Source organism: Silurus aristotelis, assembly GCF_946808225.1.
Source record: "Silurus aristotelis genome assembly, chromosome: 8".
NCBI classification, from domain to species: Eukaryota; Metazoa; Chordata; class Actinopteri; order Siluriformes; family Siluridae; genus Silurus; species Silurus aristotelis.
This window is the reverse complement of record NC_139581.1, coordinates 25,440,608-25,459,925: the sequence shown is the minus strand read 5'-3', so window position 1 is coordinate 25,459,925 and position 19,318 is coordinate 25,440,608. Positions and strand designations below refer to the sequence as shown.

Below are 19,318 nucleotides of genomic sequence, written 5' to 3'. Positions count from 1 at the left end.
AAATGCCAGGGGGGGGGGTCAATACTTTTGCAAGGCACTGTACATGTACCTAAACATTTGAGAAAGGTATTGGTGCATTAAACACTCAAGTGTGAATGTAGACCATAGGATATGGCAAATTTGTAGGAAATATGCTTTAACTTCATGGATTGGCACCAAGCAAAAATTACATACACAAAAAACTAAAAACATACACATTGTAATTTTAGCAAAACGGTGATGTATTATACATGATATTTTTTAGTAGGCACTGTGTAATCACAGAAACATAAACAAGCAGCACACTTTGTCCCAAGCTTTCTGAAATCACTCAAAATGCGACCCCCCCCCCCATTAATTATAAATAATGCCAAAAAACAATTCCACAACAGATTCACTACAGCTAAAAACAAGCTTAAGATAATGCACAGCACATCTTTACTCATAAGTATTATCATCAGAGCCATCATCCCATGTAGCTCTTTCATCTGTTTCCTTTGAAACATTTGCACGATTTTGGCACTGACAAAAATCAGTACAAGAAAGTCTTGCAGACATACGGGAACATCTCCCAGTCTTACATTTGCCTTGCTTGCAACTGCAGTGGACTACCTGCAAAACACTTTCAGGTGCAGGATTTCTAGTCATCCAGGTCACTGTTAACTCCCCATCCTCGAGGTGCCATCCATTGCCAATGGGTGAAGGGGCACACATTATACCTTTCAGAGAATGTCTTATTATGGCTGCTTGGTAGTTTGCCCTTTTGCAGTGTTGGTGCAGAACATCACTTGTCGTGGGCATGGATAGTTCTGGCAAAGCCGATGATGCCATGCAGAATGCGTTGTACCTTGCACTATTCACATTTTCGGCAGATGACTGGCCATAGAGGTGGCACACATATTTGCAAAGTATGTCAAAGGTAGACTGGACCAGGTTAAAACTTTTACCCAGATTTGTAAATGCATTTACGTATTTCTCTTTCTCACAAGCAACAGAAAATGCCTTTCTTTTGCCTTTGCCATAATAGGCACTTGTAGAGTCACAACCTGAAAAGGTATGGATCCCAATAAGTGCCAAACACACACTGGTGCAAAGAGCTGATGACACCTTAGCCAAATTAATGATCCTCGTTTTGTTGCCAATCCCTGTGAAAAGATACAACCTACATGGTAAATCTGGCTGCAGACTTAAAGCAATCACTGCCACATCAGTAACGGGGCTCTTGATGACTACAGTTTGATGTTCATTGGCAGCATGTTGTGCATGTAAAAACAACCTAGTGTCACATTCCTCATGATCACATGTCAGATCTTCAACAGCCCTGAGAGATTGTATACGGTGCATTACAGTCACACAGTGACACAGGTCTCCATGTGCGATGTACAAGCTTAAGTCCTTGCCCACAGAGGTAAGATCAGCATCTCGCCAAGCAAGATAGAGGAATTCTGCCAGGGCCTCTTTGTTTGTTCCATCTGATAGAAACTTTTTCCATTGTTTTGGTGTCTTCTGATAACATCCAGAAATTTTCATCAGTTGTGTACCACCAGCTGCTCTACGTGATTGTTCTAGAATGTTCTAGATACTCATTTCCGGATACTGGTCAAACACAAAGTCTATCCGTGTACAGTTGTGCTTCAAAGCAAGCTTGACTATGTACTGCAGTATGGTGTCGGCGAGCTCTCCAAGGGTACTTGGTATGGACTGAAGGGCTTGAATGACCGCCATACCATCAAAGAGAATAGCGCCATGTTCTGGAACTTTGTTAACTAAACATTCTTCACCTTTGGTTTCCAATAAATCCATCAGAGCTGATTTGTTTGTTTTAGCAAGTGAACCACCACACTAAGTAAAGTCATTGTCTTTCCAGCAGATCTGCTGAGCTTTGGCATATATAGCTTGGTAACACTAAATAACACTAAATGGTCCAATTCTAGCTGATCAGCAATTTGGACACTTCGCTTCAGAATTTAGTTTACTGTTGGTGAAGCCCTTAATGACGGGAAAATAATACAGTGCTGACTTTTGCAGCAATGTATGGAAACCTGTCCAGCTTGGGATTGTGCATCTTTCAGCATCTATGGACCTTAAAAAAAAAACATATGCCCGTTCAGTTTGTGCAGCAGACATTGTGTTCAACTTGTATGTGTCTACCTGTAATGGAACACTTTCATGATGAAACAAGTTATTTGGTCCTTGCTTTTTAGACTGGTGGTACTGTTTGATAGGGAGGCAAGGGGGTGCTTTGAATGAGGAAACTCCCTTTTGTAATGGTTGTCTGTTTGTTGTTGACACAGGTTGAACTACAGAACTTTGAAGCATAATCCCATTTGTGTGGTGAGTAGTTCCATGACCTGATAATGTCTCCTTCGAGTGGCACAACAGATTTTGCTTCACTCACATTGAATTCATCTGATGGGTGGGCCCTGGACATGTCATACTGGGAGAGTCACATAGGAGCATCTTTAATATTAATTCTGCATTATAAAGTGTCCTTGTGTCCTCAGTAGTATTGATAGAGCCCACTGAAGTTTGTCTTTGAGGACCGGCTGTTTTACTTGACGTGTTTTCACCGTCACTTTGGCTAGTTACCTCAGTTGACTCTGTTGTTTCTGTACCTGATGGATGAGGGAGCCTGTTGATCAGCTTATCTGCAGACAGTGTCTCAACAAAAACCAGCTCACTGATGTTGCGCTTGTACAGAAGATCTTGTAACGGACATCGACGGTTGGCTCATTTCTGATAAGAAAACACACAAAAGATTATATATGATATTACTTTGTGTCATAACTATTTCACACTGGCTTCCATTTTAAATATACAATATTATAATTGGTAATAAAACATTACTTGTTCATTCACCCTTCACAAACCACATTTGATCATATTGAATTACTGAGAATTACTGAGTTGTGCAGTCAAAACTTTGTTTACAGACAAATATACAGACTGCAGATAGATGTTTTACCTTTGAAAAATGAAAAAAAAATTTAATTATTATTTGATAATGAAATTATATTAACTCACTGTTCTTCTGAGGTCCCAGTAACTGTTCCAGTAGACTTCGTCAAGAACCTGGTGTACTGTCTGTAACAGGACTTGTGGTATCGCACCTCCAGAGAGGTCTTGAATATGCACAAAAATGCTAGTGTCTTCCATCATCTCAGCAGCTTTCAGCAACTGGCCTGTAAATAAATATTATATATCATACATTACAAAATTGGATTGTATATAAAAAACATTATATAAAAACGGGTAACCGTTAAACAATATTGAGTATTTTGGTTGTAGCTGTATGCAAAACAATAAATAATTTGTAAACATTACATAAATTATGTAATTGTAATTAAAATTTAGCCATAATATCCAGCATATAGCATGAAACTTTAAAGTTAAAACTTGTGTGTGTGTGTGTGCCCACCTGCACACCACGTTTCTGCCTGTGAAAGATGGTCCTTCTGTCGTTTGCCTGCCACAGTAATGTACGTGTCCGTTTTCTTATAAATGATGCACAAGGCAGAAAGCACAGGACCTGCACAGGCTACTGGCCCGTCATGGACCTAAGTTTCTTTTTAGGACATTCAGTTGTTGAGGTACTACTACTCGATGACAGACTGGTCTTTGTGAGCATCTTGAATTTCAGGATGCTGTATGACTCGTTTCTCTGCCGCATCCAGGCGCTTTTGGTCAATGAAACCCCTGTAGCAAGTGGAATGAAATCCAGCGTCTTCGGGAACATTTCCCGAACAAATTACATTTATAGACAATGTTTGTATGTTTCTGCTATTCTCTGATTCTCACAATGCAAACCAAGCCACCGTTTGGCGCTATTTCTGTATGTATCCCATCGTGTGTGTGTGTGTGTGTGTGTGTGTGTAAAATCCTTCGTTTCTTCTTTCTTTATGGACGCGAGATGCATAACGCATTGTTTATAATCCTTTTTACGGAGTTTAGAATGAGGTCTGACAGTAATTTCCTCGATGTTGACATCAAGCGCGCAGACATCTTGGATTCATCGTTCCAAAAAGCGGCCACCTCATTGGTTGTGCTTCCTACACGTGACTCGAAGCCGAATCACTTATAAACAAAACTTGATTACGCGATGAAGGAACTATTGGCGACTTTAAACACTAATAAAAAATAAACTGCAGGATTATACATGGAGAACTTTTATTTTCTCGCTCAAAACCAATAGCTCTTTTTATTAGAATGAAAATAATTTAGTGCCCCATATATGAGAACGGGATGAAACGAAAAACGGCTTCACCTATCGGCCCTTTAGTGACAGTGAATAAAGGGGAGGTCCAATACTTAAATCTAACTGTGCAAACTTTCTGCTGTTCTGAAGTTTCCGAGATTACAGAAGAAGAGCTGCTTTGTGTCAGTATGAATGACTTGGCTGTTCCTCAGAAGAGAGATGAAGGCTGGTATCTGTCCCTAATGGCACCTAACATAAAGGGCCCAGAGTATGCATGGCTTGATCCCTCTAGACTTTACTGCAACTCCCAGGTATGACATATACTAATGTTTATCTTGGAGTATATCAGGTGCTTAATTGCAAGATTTTCTTATTATAATTATTTTTCAGCACCTGTTAATTCTTTTTTAATCTGTTCCCAAACCAGGCCTTATCAGACTGTGTAAAAGATCTTCTCAAACCATTCCAAAGTGACATAATTGACCTGGTGGCTGGAATAGACGCAATGGGCTTTATCCTCGGTACACACTGCATTTTGTCATGTTGCTCCAGGCAGTGTGCCTCTAGGACAGGAATGACTCCCGTTTTATTTTTAGCTTATTCCCAATTTTGGCAGGGCTGTAAATATAAACTAGGCTACACACCAAGTACACAACTGCATGTATAGGGTCTTGTGTGTAGCCTGTATGCTCCTTTGAATTTAAATGAGTTATTTCTATTTCTGAGTTGCAAGTACAAGCTTCTGCAAAATATTACACCTTCTTCCAAAGTAATATTTTGCAGTAAATTTATTTTTATATAGATAGCTATCAAAATACTATTTCTTGATACAGAAATGGATTTGCATAATATAGGGTGTTTAAGAAGTCTATACATAGGGGGAAATGCAATTTCAGCAAAATGTAATTTTTAAGATCCTATACAGCATATATTATACTTCTACATGTATAGTAGTTGTGTTCCTTTAGCTGTCCTAAGTGTGAAAAAAATCTCAAAAATCATATAGCTGCTCTTGGAAAGGGGACAAATACGCAGAGGAAAATAGAAAAACCGGTAATGTGCAATTCCTGAATAATTTTTCTGATGAAAATATGTTTAACTGGGAACCCATGAACAACTGTCTCAAAACACATCATATCCCAGTATTTAAAAATAAAGTATGTGTAAGTCTGTTAAAGATAAATAAATACAAATAATAGTACTTGAATACTGTATTTTCAGGTTCCGCAATGGCCATCATTCTAGGAAAAGGCTTTCTGGCATTCCGAAAAGCAGGACATCTGTGTGTAGAAACTCAAACACAGGAATATTGTGACTACTCTGGCAAAGAAAAGCTACTGGAAGTTCGAGTTGATGTGTTAAAACCAGGTATTGAAATTCAGCTCACAACTGAGCGTAAAACCAACAGGTTTTAAACAAGTATATCACCAACAAAAATGTACTGATTTACTGTCCTCTGAAAAATAACATACAGCCATTATTGTCTCAATAGCTGGCAAAAAAGGTGAGTACATCCTAAGTAATAACAGTTTTATGTCATTCAACCATGCAAAGCCACAAGTCCTATTAATCATGGTCATGTGTTTGTCTGCTTGTCAGGACCATACAGATTTGTCTATCTTGTATTAGAGCAGTTAAAATGTGCTTTGTGTACAATTCTCCCATTCTGACCACTGGATGTTTAACATGCACCTCATAGCAAAGACTCTCTGAGGATTTGAGAATGAGAATTGTTGCTTTCCACAAAGATGCCCAGGCTATAAGAAGATCAGTAACACCCTAAAACTAGGTTACAGTACAGTGACCAGGTCATACTGAGGTTTTCCAAGACGGGTTTCACTCGGAACAGACCTCACAATGTTCCATCAAAGATGTTGAGGCCTCGTGCTCTGCGCAGGTGCAGAAAAGTGCGGATAAGTGCTGCAGCATTGCTTTAGAGGTTGCAGAAGCAGAAGGTCCGCTTGTCAGTGCTTAGATCATATGCTGCACATTGCAACAAGTTGTTTTGCATGGCCGCTATCCCAGAAGGAGCCTCTTCTAAAGCTGGCTCACAAGAAAGCCCACAAACAGTTTGCTGAAAACGACCTGTCCAAGAGCATGAATTACTGAAACCATGTCCTGTGGTCTGATGAGACTAAGATAAACTTGTTTGGCTCAGATTTTGTCCAGCATGTGTGGAGACGCCCTGGTTAAGAGTATCAATAAAATTTTGTCTTGCATGGTGGTGAAAGCATTATGGTCTGAGGCTTCATGAGTGCTGGTTCCTTGAGGGAAACAAATTCCAACACGTATTGTGATTCTGAAGCAGAACGTGATGCCTTTTTATCAGAAACTGCAGTTTTCCAAAATAATAACAACCTCACACTCAACGCCAAGATGACAACTGCCTTGGTGAGGAAGCTGAAGGTGTGTGCCAAGTGGCCAAGTATGTCTCCATACCAGAACCCTATTGTGCAACTGTAGGGCATAATCAAGTGGAAGGTGGAGAAGTGCCATGTGTCTAACATCCAGCAGCTCCGTGAGGTCATTATAAAGGAGTGGAAGGGGATCCCAGCAGCAACCTGTGCAGCTCTGGTGAATTCCATGCCCAGGAGGATCAAGGCAGTGCTGGATATAGTAGTGTTCACACAAAATATTACACTTTGCACACAGTTTTGACATGTTCACTTAGAGTGTACTTTTTAATAGGACAGTAAATCTGTACTGCTTTATATATATAGGCACGTCTGGCACTGCAGGATTGGAATCCCTGGCGGCGTAGTGTGTTACTGATGGTAGCCTTTGTTACTTTGGTCCCAGCTCTCAGCAGGTCATTCACTAGGTCCCCCCGTGTGGTTCTGTGATTTTTGCTCACCGTTCTTGTGATCATATTGAACCTATGTGGTGAGATCTTGCGTGGAGCCCCAGATCGAGGGAGATTATCAGTGGTCTTGTATGTCTTCCATTTTCTAATAATTGCTCCCACAGTTGATTTCTTCACACCAAGCTGCTTATCTATTGCAGATTCAGTCTTCCCAGCCTGGTGCAGGTCTACAATTTTGTTTCTGGTGTCCTTTGACAAGCTTTGGTCTTGGTCGTAGTGGAGTTTGGAGTCTGACTGTTTGAGGTTGTGGAAAGGTGTCTTTTATACTGATAACGAGTTCAAACAGGTGCCATTAATACAGGTAACAAGTGGAGGACAGAGGAGCCTCTTAAAGAAGTTGTTACAGGTCTGTGAGAGCCAGAAATCTTGCTTTATTTGTAGGTGACCAAATAGTTATAATTTGCAAATAAATTCTTTAAAAATCAGACTGTGATTTTCTGGATTTGTTTTTCTCATTTTGTCTCTCCTAGTTTAAATGTACCTTTGATGAAAATTGCCTCACTGTGTGTGTGTGTGTGTGTGTGTGTGTATTATATATATAATATATATATATGCTGTATACATTGACTAAAATATACCCAAAGTTTAATTTCTGTAGTAATGTCCCTTGAGAAGATAATACAGTGGTTGCTGAAAGGTGAGGGGTGTACTCACTTTTGTGAGATACTTTAATTATAGGTGGGAATATATGTCTATCCAGTATGGTGTTTTAAATTATTGAGTTTCTTTCAGGCCTACGTGTTCTTATAGTGGACCAATGGATTGAGACTGGAGGCACAATGAAGGCTGCCATCAAGCTGGTAGAAAGACAAGGAGCATCTGTTGTAGGTGAGCATACATATGTCTTCAAATAAATGAAACAATTGTAGAACTGAAATGTAAATAATAAATGAAAAACATTAATGTGCTGAAATACTTGTACATGTAAGTCTATAGACGATGGCCAGAGAGGTCAAATTCTCAGGACCATCAGATTTTTTTAGGCTGTTCCCTGTTTTGACCATTTTCTGACATTGTCATTATAAATCAATAAAGGTTATTTAAATTGATCACCTTTACCCCATAATGACACAGTTCCATCCACTATTCACAGAACATAAGAGTCACCAGATGGTATAAAAAATATAAATATGCTTTAAATCATATATTATGGGCTTCACCATCCTAGCTTAGCTACACTAGCTTACTAAAACACTTTCGGTTTTCCTATAAATTGCTTGACATTTTACCCTTTGTAGGTGTTGCTGTCATGGCCATTGAGAACAGCGAGGGTGGAAAGTGGATAAAGGAAAACTACAAGTACTCGCATTGCATCCCTAAAAAACTTCAGCCTCAAATAGATAACCATTATCTGGAATCTTTCAAGAACTTCAACAGTTAAACACTTCACAGGGCCACTATAAGGATATTAATTATAGAAGAAAACAGATCTGTGCATTGATCTGACATATCACATGTATGCTCTGTTTTGGGGTTTTCTAGTATACCTTAACACGAGTGCACCCTCAATAGACTGAAAGAGAAAATAATTTTACATAAAATGAAAATAAAACATTTGACTTTTTTGCAAGAAAGTTTTTTCTTCAACTAAGAACATGGAAAAGTTTATATTATAGGATTAATGAAATAGTATGTGCCCTATAACGCTTTGAAAAAATCTTCAACAGTCCAGAGAAAATGTTACAGGCCATTTTAATCGAACTGATTTAAGAACATTGTACACTAAATTGTATTCTTAATTTCCCCTTTGGGATCAATTAAGTATATTAAATATACAATATTTAAACACAAACCTGTAAAATATAATGTTGCACAAAAAAAAAAAAAAACACAACTCTAAATTGTTTGCACATTACTGTGTAAAACACTAATAAAACTACTGTTTAATTGTGTAGAAATGTGTACAAATTTTTAGTGTAATTACTATATTTTTTATTGCAAATGCATTTATTTTAAAATACGACTATTACTTTATTGTGCAATTCAGTATGATGTTAATACACTGTTTAATGTAAACTTAAAAATTTATAAATCAATTGAACCTTTTTTTTTTTTTATCCTTGTACCAAGATTATTCCTAAACATCTCACACAGAAAGGAAGGCAGAACAATTTTTGTGCATAGTTTTGTAAAATGTCTAAAAAGAGGAAAAAATACTTTCAAGGAATGTATAATTCTCCCTCTCCTAACCAAAAATCCGTAATAAACATTTGTAACACTTGATTGTCTCCCATGTTCATCAGTACCTATAGTTTCTGCTTTGGTACTATCTTTTATTTTAGTGCAAAATTCTCAGGTTTTAACTCCCATTCACTGACAGCAGTTTGGCTGTTTCTTTTTAGAAGTTGCGTACAAGTTACTTGTGTTGTTGCTGATTTCTGTAAGGAAAAGAAAGCAGAATAATTAGATTTTTTTTTCTTTTGCAAAAGTACAACACACCTACACACACTTGTCACACTCATTCCAAACAAAACAAAACACTAATATTTTGCTTAATCACATTTTTAGTGTCCTTTTAATAATCTCATGCAATGTCACAACATTTATTTCTACTTAGAGAAGTTCAAGCAGATCTCAAAGATTCTTAATGCGGTTGAGTTCTGGATTCTGTGTTGTGGGAAAATAATATTGTATGTTCCCTAAACCCCTGTTTTATATTTTGAGTATAATGAATCCTAGATCATCTTGGGATATGCCTCTGCCATCAGGGATGAGAAAAAAAATCTATTGATGAAAAAACCTGGTCATTTAGTATATTTAGGTAATCAGTGACCTCATTTTTTTGGGCACATAACATTGTTGAACCTAGACCTGACTAACTGAAGCATCCCAAGATCATTAGACTTCCCCCACTGACTTGCACAGTAGACACTAGACATGATGGGTGCATCACTTTATCCACCACTGTTCTTACACTGATCTGTGAATTACTCTGGAACAGGGTCAATCTGGATAAATCAATCCACATGACCTTTTTCCACTGCTCAGATTGGACAGATTCAGCAATCCCCTTGTTGTTTTCTTTTCTTAATACAGACTAATAATTTAATCCTTAAAAAAACAAAGTAACATCTTTTCCACAAACACACAATATGTCTTCTGGCTTGGCCGTTTAAAAAATCAGAAGCTACACACTGCCTCAGCTGAAATATATTAATCACTGCAGTAATGTAAATGTATTTGCAATTAGCTATTAAATATTTGCTTAGTCAAATCCAGATTGTGATTTTTGTTTATATACAATATATTTCAGCAGTGGTGCTCAGAACTGTCATCATGAAATGGCAGGGTACTCTGCATACACTCCTATTTAAAATGTATGAAGAAAATTAGTGTGCCACTGATGTTGCAGGACACTACACACTGACACTTCAACTGTATAGGCGTTTTGTTTCAAAACAAAGCAATTATATATGTAGAAGTTATATACACAGTTATTCATACTGTACTTACTAACAACATCCCCAATGCGCCTGGAGTTGCTCTTTTCCAACTCTGCCAACACATTGGCCTCGAATGTTAGTGAAGCCACGCGGAAGAAAAACTCCTTCACGTTTTCTCCTGTAAGCAGCACAATAACTGATTAATAAGGTATAAATCACTGTTAAGAAAACACTCAAAACAGAAACAGTCTTCAGGGTGATTCTGAACAGTGGGATTATGGGAAGGATGCAATTTGTACAGTATGGAATAAATATGTATTTTTGTTTACAATAGATAAAAAAAAATGGTATACAAATATATACAAAGATAAATCAGGTCTCCCCCTAAAATGATTAGTGATAATTCAAGCAAAAAAAAAAGTGACTATCATATCATATCATATGAAGCGATTCTCATGAAATCCATGTAAAGCGCAAATGATTTTGTATTTCATGGTCCATAAAGAGCTTATAATGCACAAATCTCTTTATCGAAAGTTATGAATCAGGAGCAGGATACAAAACCATTTCAAAAATATTACAATGAAACAATGTGAAGGCCATCTACAAGAAGTGAAGAAAATGGGGCACTACAGTGACATTACTAAGAATCCTACAAAATGGATAAAGGAAAAGAAAACCTGGGAGGCTGCAAAGAGACTTACAGGAGCTGGAGGATTATATGGTCATTTTCTGAACGTGGCACCAATCCCATATTTCTTGTACATGTATGGAAACTATACTTTCTTAAAAAAAAAATCACCAAAGTCCACCAAAGATGCCATGATTTCCCAAACATTGAATTTTTTTTTGGAAGTTGTTTGAGCATTTATGAATGGCTCCTGTTCTGTCATACTTATCCTTGTTCCGATCCTCATTTGGCATGTGGTCAAAGAAGAGGTTGTAAAACTAAATTCTTATCTAAATGAATAGATTATTATTAAAATCTGCACCATTAAAGAGAGTAAAATGAGGTACACAATAAGTGAATGCAATTTTAATGTTGATTATTACTCATTTCTAATGACAAAACATGTCTGATTGTGCTTATAAATCCATAGAATTATACTTTTTTGTGATCTGTTGAACTTTCCAACCATCTGTGTCGTTAGTGATTATTGCAGTGTAACTCGGAGGCATGAAAATACTTTTGTCTATGCATCACCTTTCTCTGGTACTGCGCAGCTGCAGCATGAAATGAACCCTAAAGCAGATACAGAACACACTGCATATCTTGCTGTGGTGCAGCTATACAAATAAAAGTGGACAGGAGAATCTGCTGAGCAGTCCCATGGAAAAGAAGAGCTGGAATTTACTGTGTGAAAATGCACAAGTAATGAGCTGACAGAGGGCATGATCCAAATGTGAGAGCTGTTGACAGAAATATAATAGAGCAGTGAAGTTTAGAGCTCAAAGATCCACTACAGGAAAGAGTTCAGGCTGCTCAAGACATTGCAGAAGAGAGGTAACAAACAAGTATACACAGCAGTAGCACAGACTGTGATATAGGCTGATGTCATAGCAGTCTCTGTAAAAATTATCACTGGATCCACCAACACCAAAAGCATTTAAGACCAATTCCCCCAGTAGACTTGTTTACCTCATTAGTAATATGCATATATTTTTAATACATTATGCAATCTATTTATTTATTTCATGCATATCACAGGATAAAACAAGGAATAACTGAACAAAACTCAATTTTAACTGGTTACGTTTTAACCAATCTGAATTTTATGTTTTCAATAATGTAGGATGTGCATGTATATGATGTTTTTCAATGTATGCAGATCTTTCCTTACCTACTGTATACAAAATTAGCAAGGTCTTACCAGACAAAGAAGACACAGCCCAATACTCCGCTTTCATTTCTTGGGCCACATTAATGGCGTCCTGTACATTAGCAGAATATAGTGCTGGGGACTACAGGAACACACAACAGTGGGGTGACCAATGTGTTTAGCAGTTTAAACACATTAAATATAATTGTACACTTTATAGTACATAAACTCACAATCAGATCTTTCTTTGTGCCCACTAAGAACAGTAGCACATTGGTGGGATCGTTCTCTTTCATAGCATCTTCCAGCCATTGCCTTTGAGAGAAGACACTTCTAAGCACTTTTCCTCTATTTTATGCAGCCGGAAGAATGAGGACGCCTGAAAAATCACACTCATATTCCCCAAGATTTATACTATTGATCTTCACGCTTCTGGAAAGACTTTCGTAGATTTTGGGGAGTGGCTGTGGGAATGTGTTTCTTCAGCCACAAGAGCATGAGTGAGTTTAGGTACCGGTGCTCTGGTAAGGAGGAATTTCTGCAATAAATTTTGCTGTGCTAGAACAGGTTTTAGACCTCTCAGCTGCAGTAAAGTAAAACTGTAATGTTACAAAGACATCATAGCGAATTCTACGTTTCCAGCATTGTGGCAAACATTTGGGGAAAACCACGAGAGGTGATAATCAGATGTCCACAAACTTTTGGCCAGATTGTATTTTGTGTATTTTTTACTTCTGTAAAAGTAATCTTTGTTTAGAAATGTTAGAAGTGATATATGTTACCTGGTATGGTGTAGCGAGGCCACGTCGGTCAAATCAAAAACAATTATTATGGCTGAAAGGGATTAGGTGAATTAATCATCAATATGCATGACAGAAATAGAATAGACTTTAACTCACATATAATATCATATATGTTGGTATGTTTGCATAGTGATCAGTAAATTCAACAATAATACTGCAGATAGGCCTTCATTAAACACCACATATGCTATGAAGTGTAATGAACATTTAGATCTAATCAATCCAATCCAATAGTCCCACTACTATGTTTCACTGTCAGGATGGTGGTGTTTTGTTAATGGGCTATGTTAGTATTCATGCCAAAATGTTCTACTTTGGCTTCATCTGACCACAAACCATTCTGAACTTTTAATTAATCATGGCTATCTTTAATAAAATAACTTTTTTTGCCACTCTAGGCCAAAGACAATTAGGTGGCATGTGTCAGATCAACATCCATATGAATGCTTAGATATGTACTTTTCCAGCAGAACACTGACAATGAGCATAAAATGGTGTACACATACACAGTAATGTAAAAGAAATAGGATTTAATCAGACAAGGTGGCCTTCTTCCATTATTCACATGCACTCTGTCTATGCAGTCCCAGACACAGCAGAGTACTATGCATTAGATTTTGTGACACTTCTCTCTGTATCCATTTATCAGATGGGGTAGCCTATGCTGTCATTGTGCATCGAGCTCTGGGTACCAAACTGTTTGTGCATACAAATGCATATAGACAAATGTTCGTGGACACCTGAACATATTGTATGCATCTTTTGAAGTCATAAAAACCTCCAGTCTTCTGGAAAGATCTTACACTAGATTTTGTAGTGGGGTTGTGGAGATTTGTTCTCATTCAGCCAAAAGGGCATTAGTAAAGTCAGGTAGCATTCATCTCAAAGGTGTTCAAGATGGTTGAGGTCAGAGGTCTATAGCAGGCCACTCACAGATCTTCCACTTCAAACCAAGTAAATCCTATCTCATGGAGCTCGCTTTGTGCACAGGGGCACTACCATGCTGCAACAGGGTTGGCTCTTAAAGTGAAGGGAAACTTTAATGCTACCACATCCTATAATTATGTGCCTCCAACTTTGTGGTAAAAGTTTGGTATCCCAATGTTTTTGTTCATATAGAGTATATACAAATGTACTAACCCTGAGCTCCTCTGTAGTAGGTAGAAGCGATGCACTTGAACCTTTCCTGACCTGCAGTGTCCCACCTACAGGAAAGAACAGAGTGGTAACTATTGAGTGGTTTGTAAGACTGAGGGACATGTGAGAAACCATATTCAACACTTACAGCTGGAGGCTGAACGGAACTCCAAGCACCTCAAACCGCTCCATCTCAAAGTCCACGCCAATAGTAGCTTTGTAATTTTTGTCAAAAACATCTTTGCAAAATCTATAAAGAAGATGCAGAAAAGATTAAACCATAGATTTACAAGTTAACGCCGTCTGTTAATTTGATAAATAAAAGTTCATTCTGAGTACACATTAAACAGTGCTTCTTTACTTTTTTACTTAAGTAATGATTACCTATTAATAAGACATGTTTTCCCTACAGCCAGGTCTCCCACCACAATAACCTTGGAGATTTTAAATCTGTGGAACAGAGAGAGATATAGATAGAGAGAAAGAGAGAGAGAGAGGATACAGCATTCTGTTAAAACACAAATGTACTCATAATTTAGTAGAATGTAATTAAGTAATTGTGATTGATGTAAATAAATACAATATTTCAGATGATGCTACATAGAAAAAAAAAAAAGAGTGCAAACTGGCAATTCAAAAGAAAGGAAAAGAAAGAAAATGCAAATTGTCAGTGTATTTATGTGTGTGTAAAGTAACAGTGAATAATGGGATTATGTATATAATTTACAATTATCATCTGTTACATAGAGGTAAGTCATTGTACAGTGCAATTGCAAATGGTAGGAATGATTTCCTGAGCCGTTCTTTGTCAGAATCAGTCTGTTGGAGAATGAACTCCGCTGCCTCATGTAGTGGGTGAGATGAATTTTCCATGATAGACAGGAGTTTGTTCAGTGACCTGTTGTCCCTCACTGTCTTCAATCTGTCCAGACTCACCCCACAGTGCCAGTTCTCTGCTCCTGACAGGCTGTCTTAACTTTGGCATTAAATCCATCTTCAGTGTGTAAAGCAGCCCCTTTACTGAAGCACTAGAGAGGATGAAATTTAGATACTTGGGATATTATATGAGAGCATTTACAGAAATAATTACACTAAAATAACACAATCACTACCAGGGTGTTTTATAGAGCCACACTTCCATTAAAAGCAAACAGAAACTTTCTAAAAGTTTACTGAACCGTAACAGCTTAAAACTGTGCACAGATGATGCAACTTCTTCACTTTGTTGGCACGGTTGATGAAGTACCTCTGTAAAAAAAAATGGCCTGCTTTTCCAGAAATAAGAAATTCTCTGCTATTTTTTAATAGATATTGAGAGCATGTTGTTTACTGCAAAAAACTCATCTGTGAGGAGAGCTCTGTGAAAGGGTGCATAGCTCCCCATATACACGCGCGCGCACGCACGCACGCACGCACGCACGCACGCACGCACGCACGCACGCACGCACACACACACACACACACACACACACACACACACACACACACACACACACAAATTCCTTATGCCATCTCGGGGAGTTGTTCCTTGCCACAGTCGCCACCAGCTCACTAATCAGGGACAAACTAACACTTATAAAGAACATCTTATTCATTCTTTATCAGCACATTATCTGTGTAAAGCTGTTTTGAGACAATGTTCATTGTTGAAAGCGCTATTCAAATAAAAATTAACTGAATTAAATTGAACAGTTGCCACTGGCTCACTCATTAGGGAAAACTTAGAATTATAGGAAACAAACATATAATGTAATAAATGTATACGTTTATGACTGATTTATCTGTGTAAAACTGCTTTGAGATAACGTTCATTGTTAAAAGCGCTATACAAATAAAAATTATTTCAATATGAATTTAATTAATAATATAGATTTTGAATAAATGAATCTCCTTGACAACACTTAAATAAATACCCACGAGAGCTTTGCCCAATCCCTTACTTTCAAAACTAAAGCTGTGTTTACTGAGCCATAATATGTAGTGAATAAACAGATGAATGATTCAGCCATGTGAAATCAGGCAGAGTCGGTTACGATGAGTGATGTATTACCTTTGGCAGCTGGCTAATGATGCGGTCCTTGCGAACAGGAGGCAGGACACTCATGATGAAAGCACTGGTTGGAGAAACAGCAGAGTATGAATCACACTTCACAATGTGAGAACAAGAAACCTCAGATCAACTAGATTACTGTTGCTGTTAATGTTACTTTTGCTTCAATACAAATCTCTCTGTTTCTGGTCTGTTTAGTGCATATTGAATCCATTTATAAAAAATAAATATTTAATTTAATTTAGTTTTTAAAAAAAACAGTTGTATATTTCCACACAAAGACGCGTTATAGCCTACCGCTCTGTGCTTTGAGAGAGATGTGGAACACGAGCAGGAAAGAGACCACCGATCTCTCTTTCTGATATCTTCATGTTGTTGTAAAAGGTATGAAGAGCTAATTTTATCTTCCACAAGGGCAAGGCATTTAGGCTATGTTTGCGCGCTACCAGAGAAAGCCAAACTAAAATCACCTGCGCGTGTGAAACGCACTTTACAAATGAACTTGAAAAATCAATATAATTAAAATAATCAAAATAATTAACTTAAAATCCAAAATACACTTAATAGCCTACGTGTCAAAATCATTTCCTAAAATATCCATAAGGAATTTATAAATTGTGCAAAATATTTTTAATAGCCTACATTTTAAAAAAAAATCTCTTTCTCGCCAATAGGGGGTGCTGCAGCACCCCAGCACCCCCACTTCCTGCGGCCATGTCTTTAGATGCATATATATTCTTCCTGAACAGCTTCTGCACATTCTCAATGCCTGTACCTTGTATATTTATTTGCTGTACATATATTTATCTGCACTTGTCAGTTCGCACATTGCACCCACCCAACCTACCTACCCACCTAAGTACCTACCTACCTACGTCAGGTTCTTTGATAACAGAGTAAGGTGTTTTACTATGGGAATCGCTACGGAAGCTCCTATAACACCATGTCTGTCTTCACAGACAACGTCATTGTACAACGTCATTGTAGCGAGATTTCTTCCCGTTCCTGTGCAAGAAGGGAAGTGTTGGTGAAATACCTCTGTTATCAAAGAACCTGGGATTCATCGTTCTTTTTCTAATGCTTGGTGTTTCACTCTGGGAGATATAGACCACTCCCGGATTGCATGTGATCCGGCTATACCTAAATTACATGGGCTCTGACCTTCTGGCTCCTAGCACTGTATGTGCGAAGGATTACTCAGGACACATTTAGTCTATAAAATCGTAGGGTCTATAATGTCGCCATCCCCCTAGTATAGTGGGCTTTTAGACCCTCAGGCGCCTGAGAACCTAGGCATTCATATGCTAGACATATAGCCTCAGCAATCCAGTGGGACAGCCTCCGTCTTGACAACGGCTTCCTCTTGTAAGAAGCAGCCCAAGACACAAACTGCTGGTCACTCTTCCTGAAGCCTGTTGTTCTCTTGACATATGTATGGAGAGCCCGCACTGGACATAAGGATTCAACCTCTCCTCCTCCGGAGAAAAAAATGGAGGAGGGTGGAAAGCCGAAAGCTCTGCAATGGGACATCTATAAAAAGAATCCACTACTGTAGGTACAAACGCCAGGTTAGGGCTAAAGGAAACTTTTGTAAGCCCTGTGGCAAGCTGTTAACAGGATGGACTGACAGACAGGGCTTGCAGCTCGCTCACACGCTTTCAACACTGTCAGCAAAGCTACAAGCAGCGCTGTCTTAAGAGAGAAATTTCAACCCTATGCCATTTAATATTGTACCACAGTAGAACCACAGTGGAACCATCTGCCTGGACACCGGCATCTTACGGCACGCTCCTTTGAGAAAACGACTTATTAAAGGTTGCCGAACTGCAGGCTCGTTACCAAACCCGACATGACATGCAGAAATAGCTGCTAGAAGCTTTCTGTTTATCCAGCAAATCCTGGAGAAAACACATGTCTCCCACTGAACACTGGAAAGGGACAATGTGACTTTGGCTAAACCACTCATCAAAGATTTACCATTTATTGTTATAAAGTGTGCGAGTAGATGAGTAGATGATTGACAAACCAATCATTTGTCAACCGACAGAGCACTTTGTGTGTCAACATTTTGAATGAGTATTTCCTTAGGTGCTGATCTAAGAACACATGCAGATCTAAGATCGGACGGATCGGATGTGCTTCCTTTTTTCGGGATCACATAGTACCAGCAGTAAAACCCCCGACAGCTTTTCTCCTCCGGTACAACTCTGATCACCTGTTTGCTTAAAAGAGCTTGGCCGTTAGGGCGCAAGCCGACTCTCCCTCGGCCATCGAGCCTAACACCCTGTTGAATCTAGGTGGTTTCATGGCGAATTGAAGTCTGTATATCCGTGAAATGGTGCTTAACACCCACGGTTGCGCAGCGCATGCATGGCAGTTGAAAATGCAGACAGAAAGAGGACCCCTGTATACTCTGTTCCTCTTTGCCGTTGATGATGTTATGACGCTGGGTTCAGCTGTAAGAGCGAGCACTCCCTCCAGCGGTGAGACTAGGGGGGAGTTACGGAACTCATACCTGGGCTGTTTTCCCTCTTCCTTCTCTTTGCAGGCGGAGAGAGGAGGACAGGGGAACATACATGTGTCAGGCTGCACACTTTTAGCCGCCATGGCCACAAATTAATGCCTCCCCCATGGTCCCGAGCCAGCCGATCTTGCCAGCTTGCTGCCCACTAAGAGCAGGTCTCGCACAGCCGCGGCTGCAGCAAAGCCCTGTCACACTGCCTGAGAGGGTGGTCTCTGTGTCTGCTTGCGTGGCAAACAGGGGTTAAAAGCTTCATCCCTGGTGTTTCCTAGAGTGCTGGTTTCTCTCATCTTCTTGAGAGCTATACCAAACAGACCTTTAGCGGGGTCGTAAGCAGTATCCATCACCACCTTTCTGCGTGTCACCTAAGCCTGACAGGTTTAGCCATAACATGCTCATCTAACACAGCCAAGCCAATCACGTGGCCACAGCAATAGTAAGTAGTAGGTACGTATGTAATACTAAATGTAATAGCAAAATTGCATTTATTTTTTATACATCATGAACTGAAATCAGTGTGTGATCTGAGAAGCAATTTAAATACCCTTTAATTAATTTATTATAATT

The 19,318-nt window shown here is 38.7% G+C and overlaps 2 protein-coding genes and 1 long non-coding RNA gene across 3 annotated transcripts in view; 1 reads left to right on the top strand and 2 right to left on the bottom strand.

The window, feature by feature from the left end:
• Window positions 1-2,350: 2,350 nt before the first annotated feature.
• Window positions 2,351-4,120, bottom strand: LOC310730157. The gene is made up of 3 exons (XR_014534736.1): window positions 3,398-4,120; window positions 3,004-3,161; window positions 2,351-2,715 (listed from the first exon to the last, which is right to left on the bottom strand). It is a non-coding gene; the product is annotated as an uncharacterized lncRNA (long non-coding RNA).
• Window positions 4,121-4,246: 126 nt separating this feature from the next.
• On the top strand, window positions 4,247-9,258 carry LOC310730138 (adenine phosphoribosyltransferase-like). Its single transcript, XM_083548954.1, has 5 exons — window positions 4,247-4,485; window positions 4,602-4,695; window positions 5,396-5,542; window positions 7,770-7,865; window positions 8,276-9,258. The coding sequence occupies exons 1-5, from the start codon at window positions 4,363-4,365 to the stop codon at window positions 8,416-8,418; spliced, it is 603 nt and encodes a 200-aa protein (XP_083405080.1). The 5' UTR covers window positions 4,247-4,362; the 3' UTR covers window positions 8,419-9,258.
• rab34a (RAB34, member RAS oncogene family a) overlaps window positions 8,984-19,318 on the bottom strand; it is a 12,629-nt gene continuing 2,294 nt past the window's right edge. Inside the window, exons 2-11 of the mRNA XM_083548948.1 lie at window positions 16,231-16,294; window positions 15,117-15,208; window positions 14,565-14,630; window positions 14,329-14,430; window positions 14,184-14,248; window positions 13,023-13,074; window positions 12,474-12,555; window positions 12,292-12,382; window positions 10,491-10,598; window positions 8,984-9,415 (exon numbers count right to left, since the gene is read on the bottom strand). Coding sequence (XP_083405074.1) covers window positions 9,348-9,415; window positions 10,491-10,598; window positions 12,292-12,382; window positions 12,474-12,555; window positions 13,023-13,074; window positions 14,184-14,248; window positions 14,329-14,430; window positions 14,565-14,630; window positions 15,117-15,208; window positions 16,231-16,284 — 780 coding nt within the window. The 5' untranslated portion in view covers window positions 16,285-16,294 and the 3' untranslated portion in view covers window positions 8,984-9,347. The remainder of the gene's footprint in view (window positions 9,416-10,490; window positions 10,599-12,291; window positions 12,383-12,473; window positions 12,556-13,022; window positions 13,075-14,183; window positions 14,249-14,328; window positions 14,431-14,564; window positions 14,631-15,116; window positions 15,209-16,230; window positions 16,295-19,318) is intronic.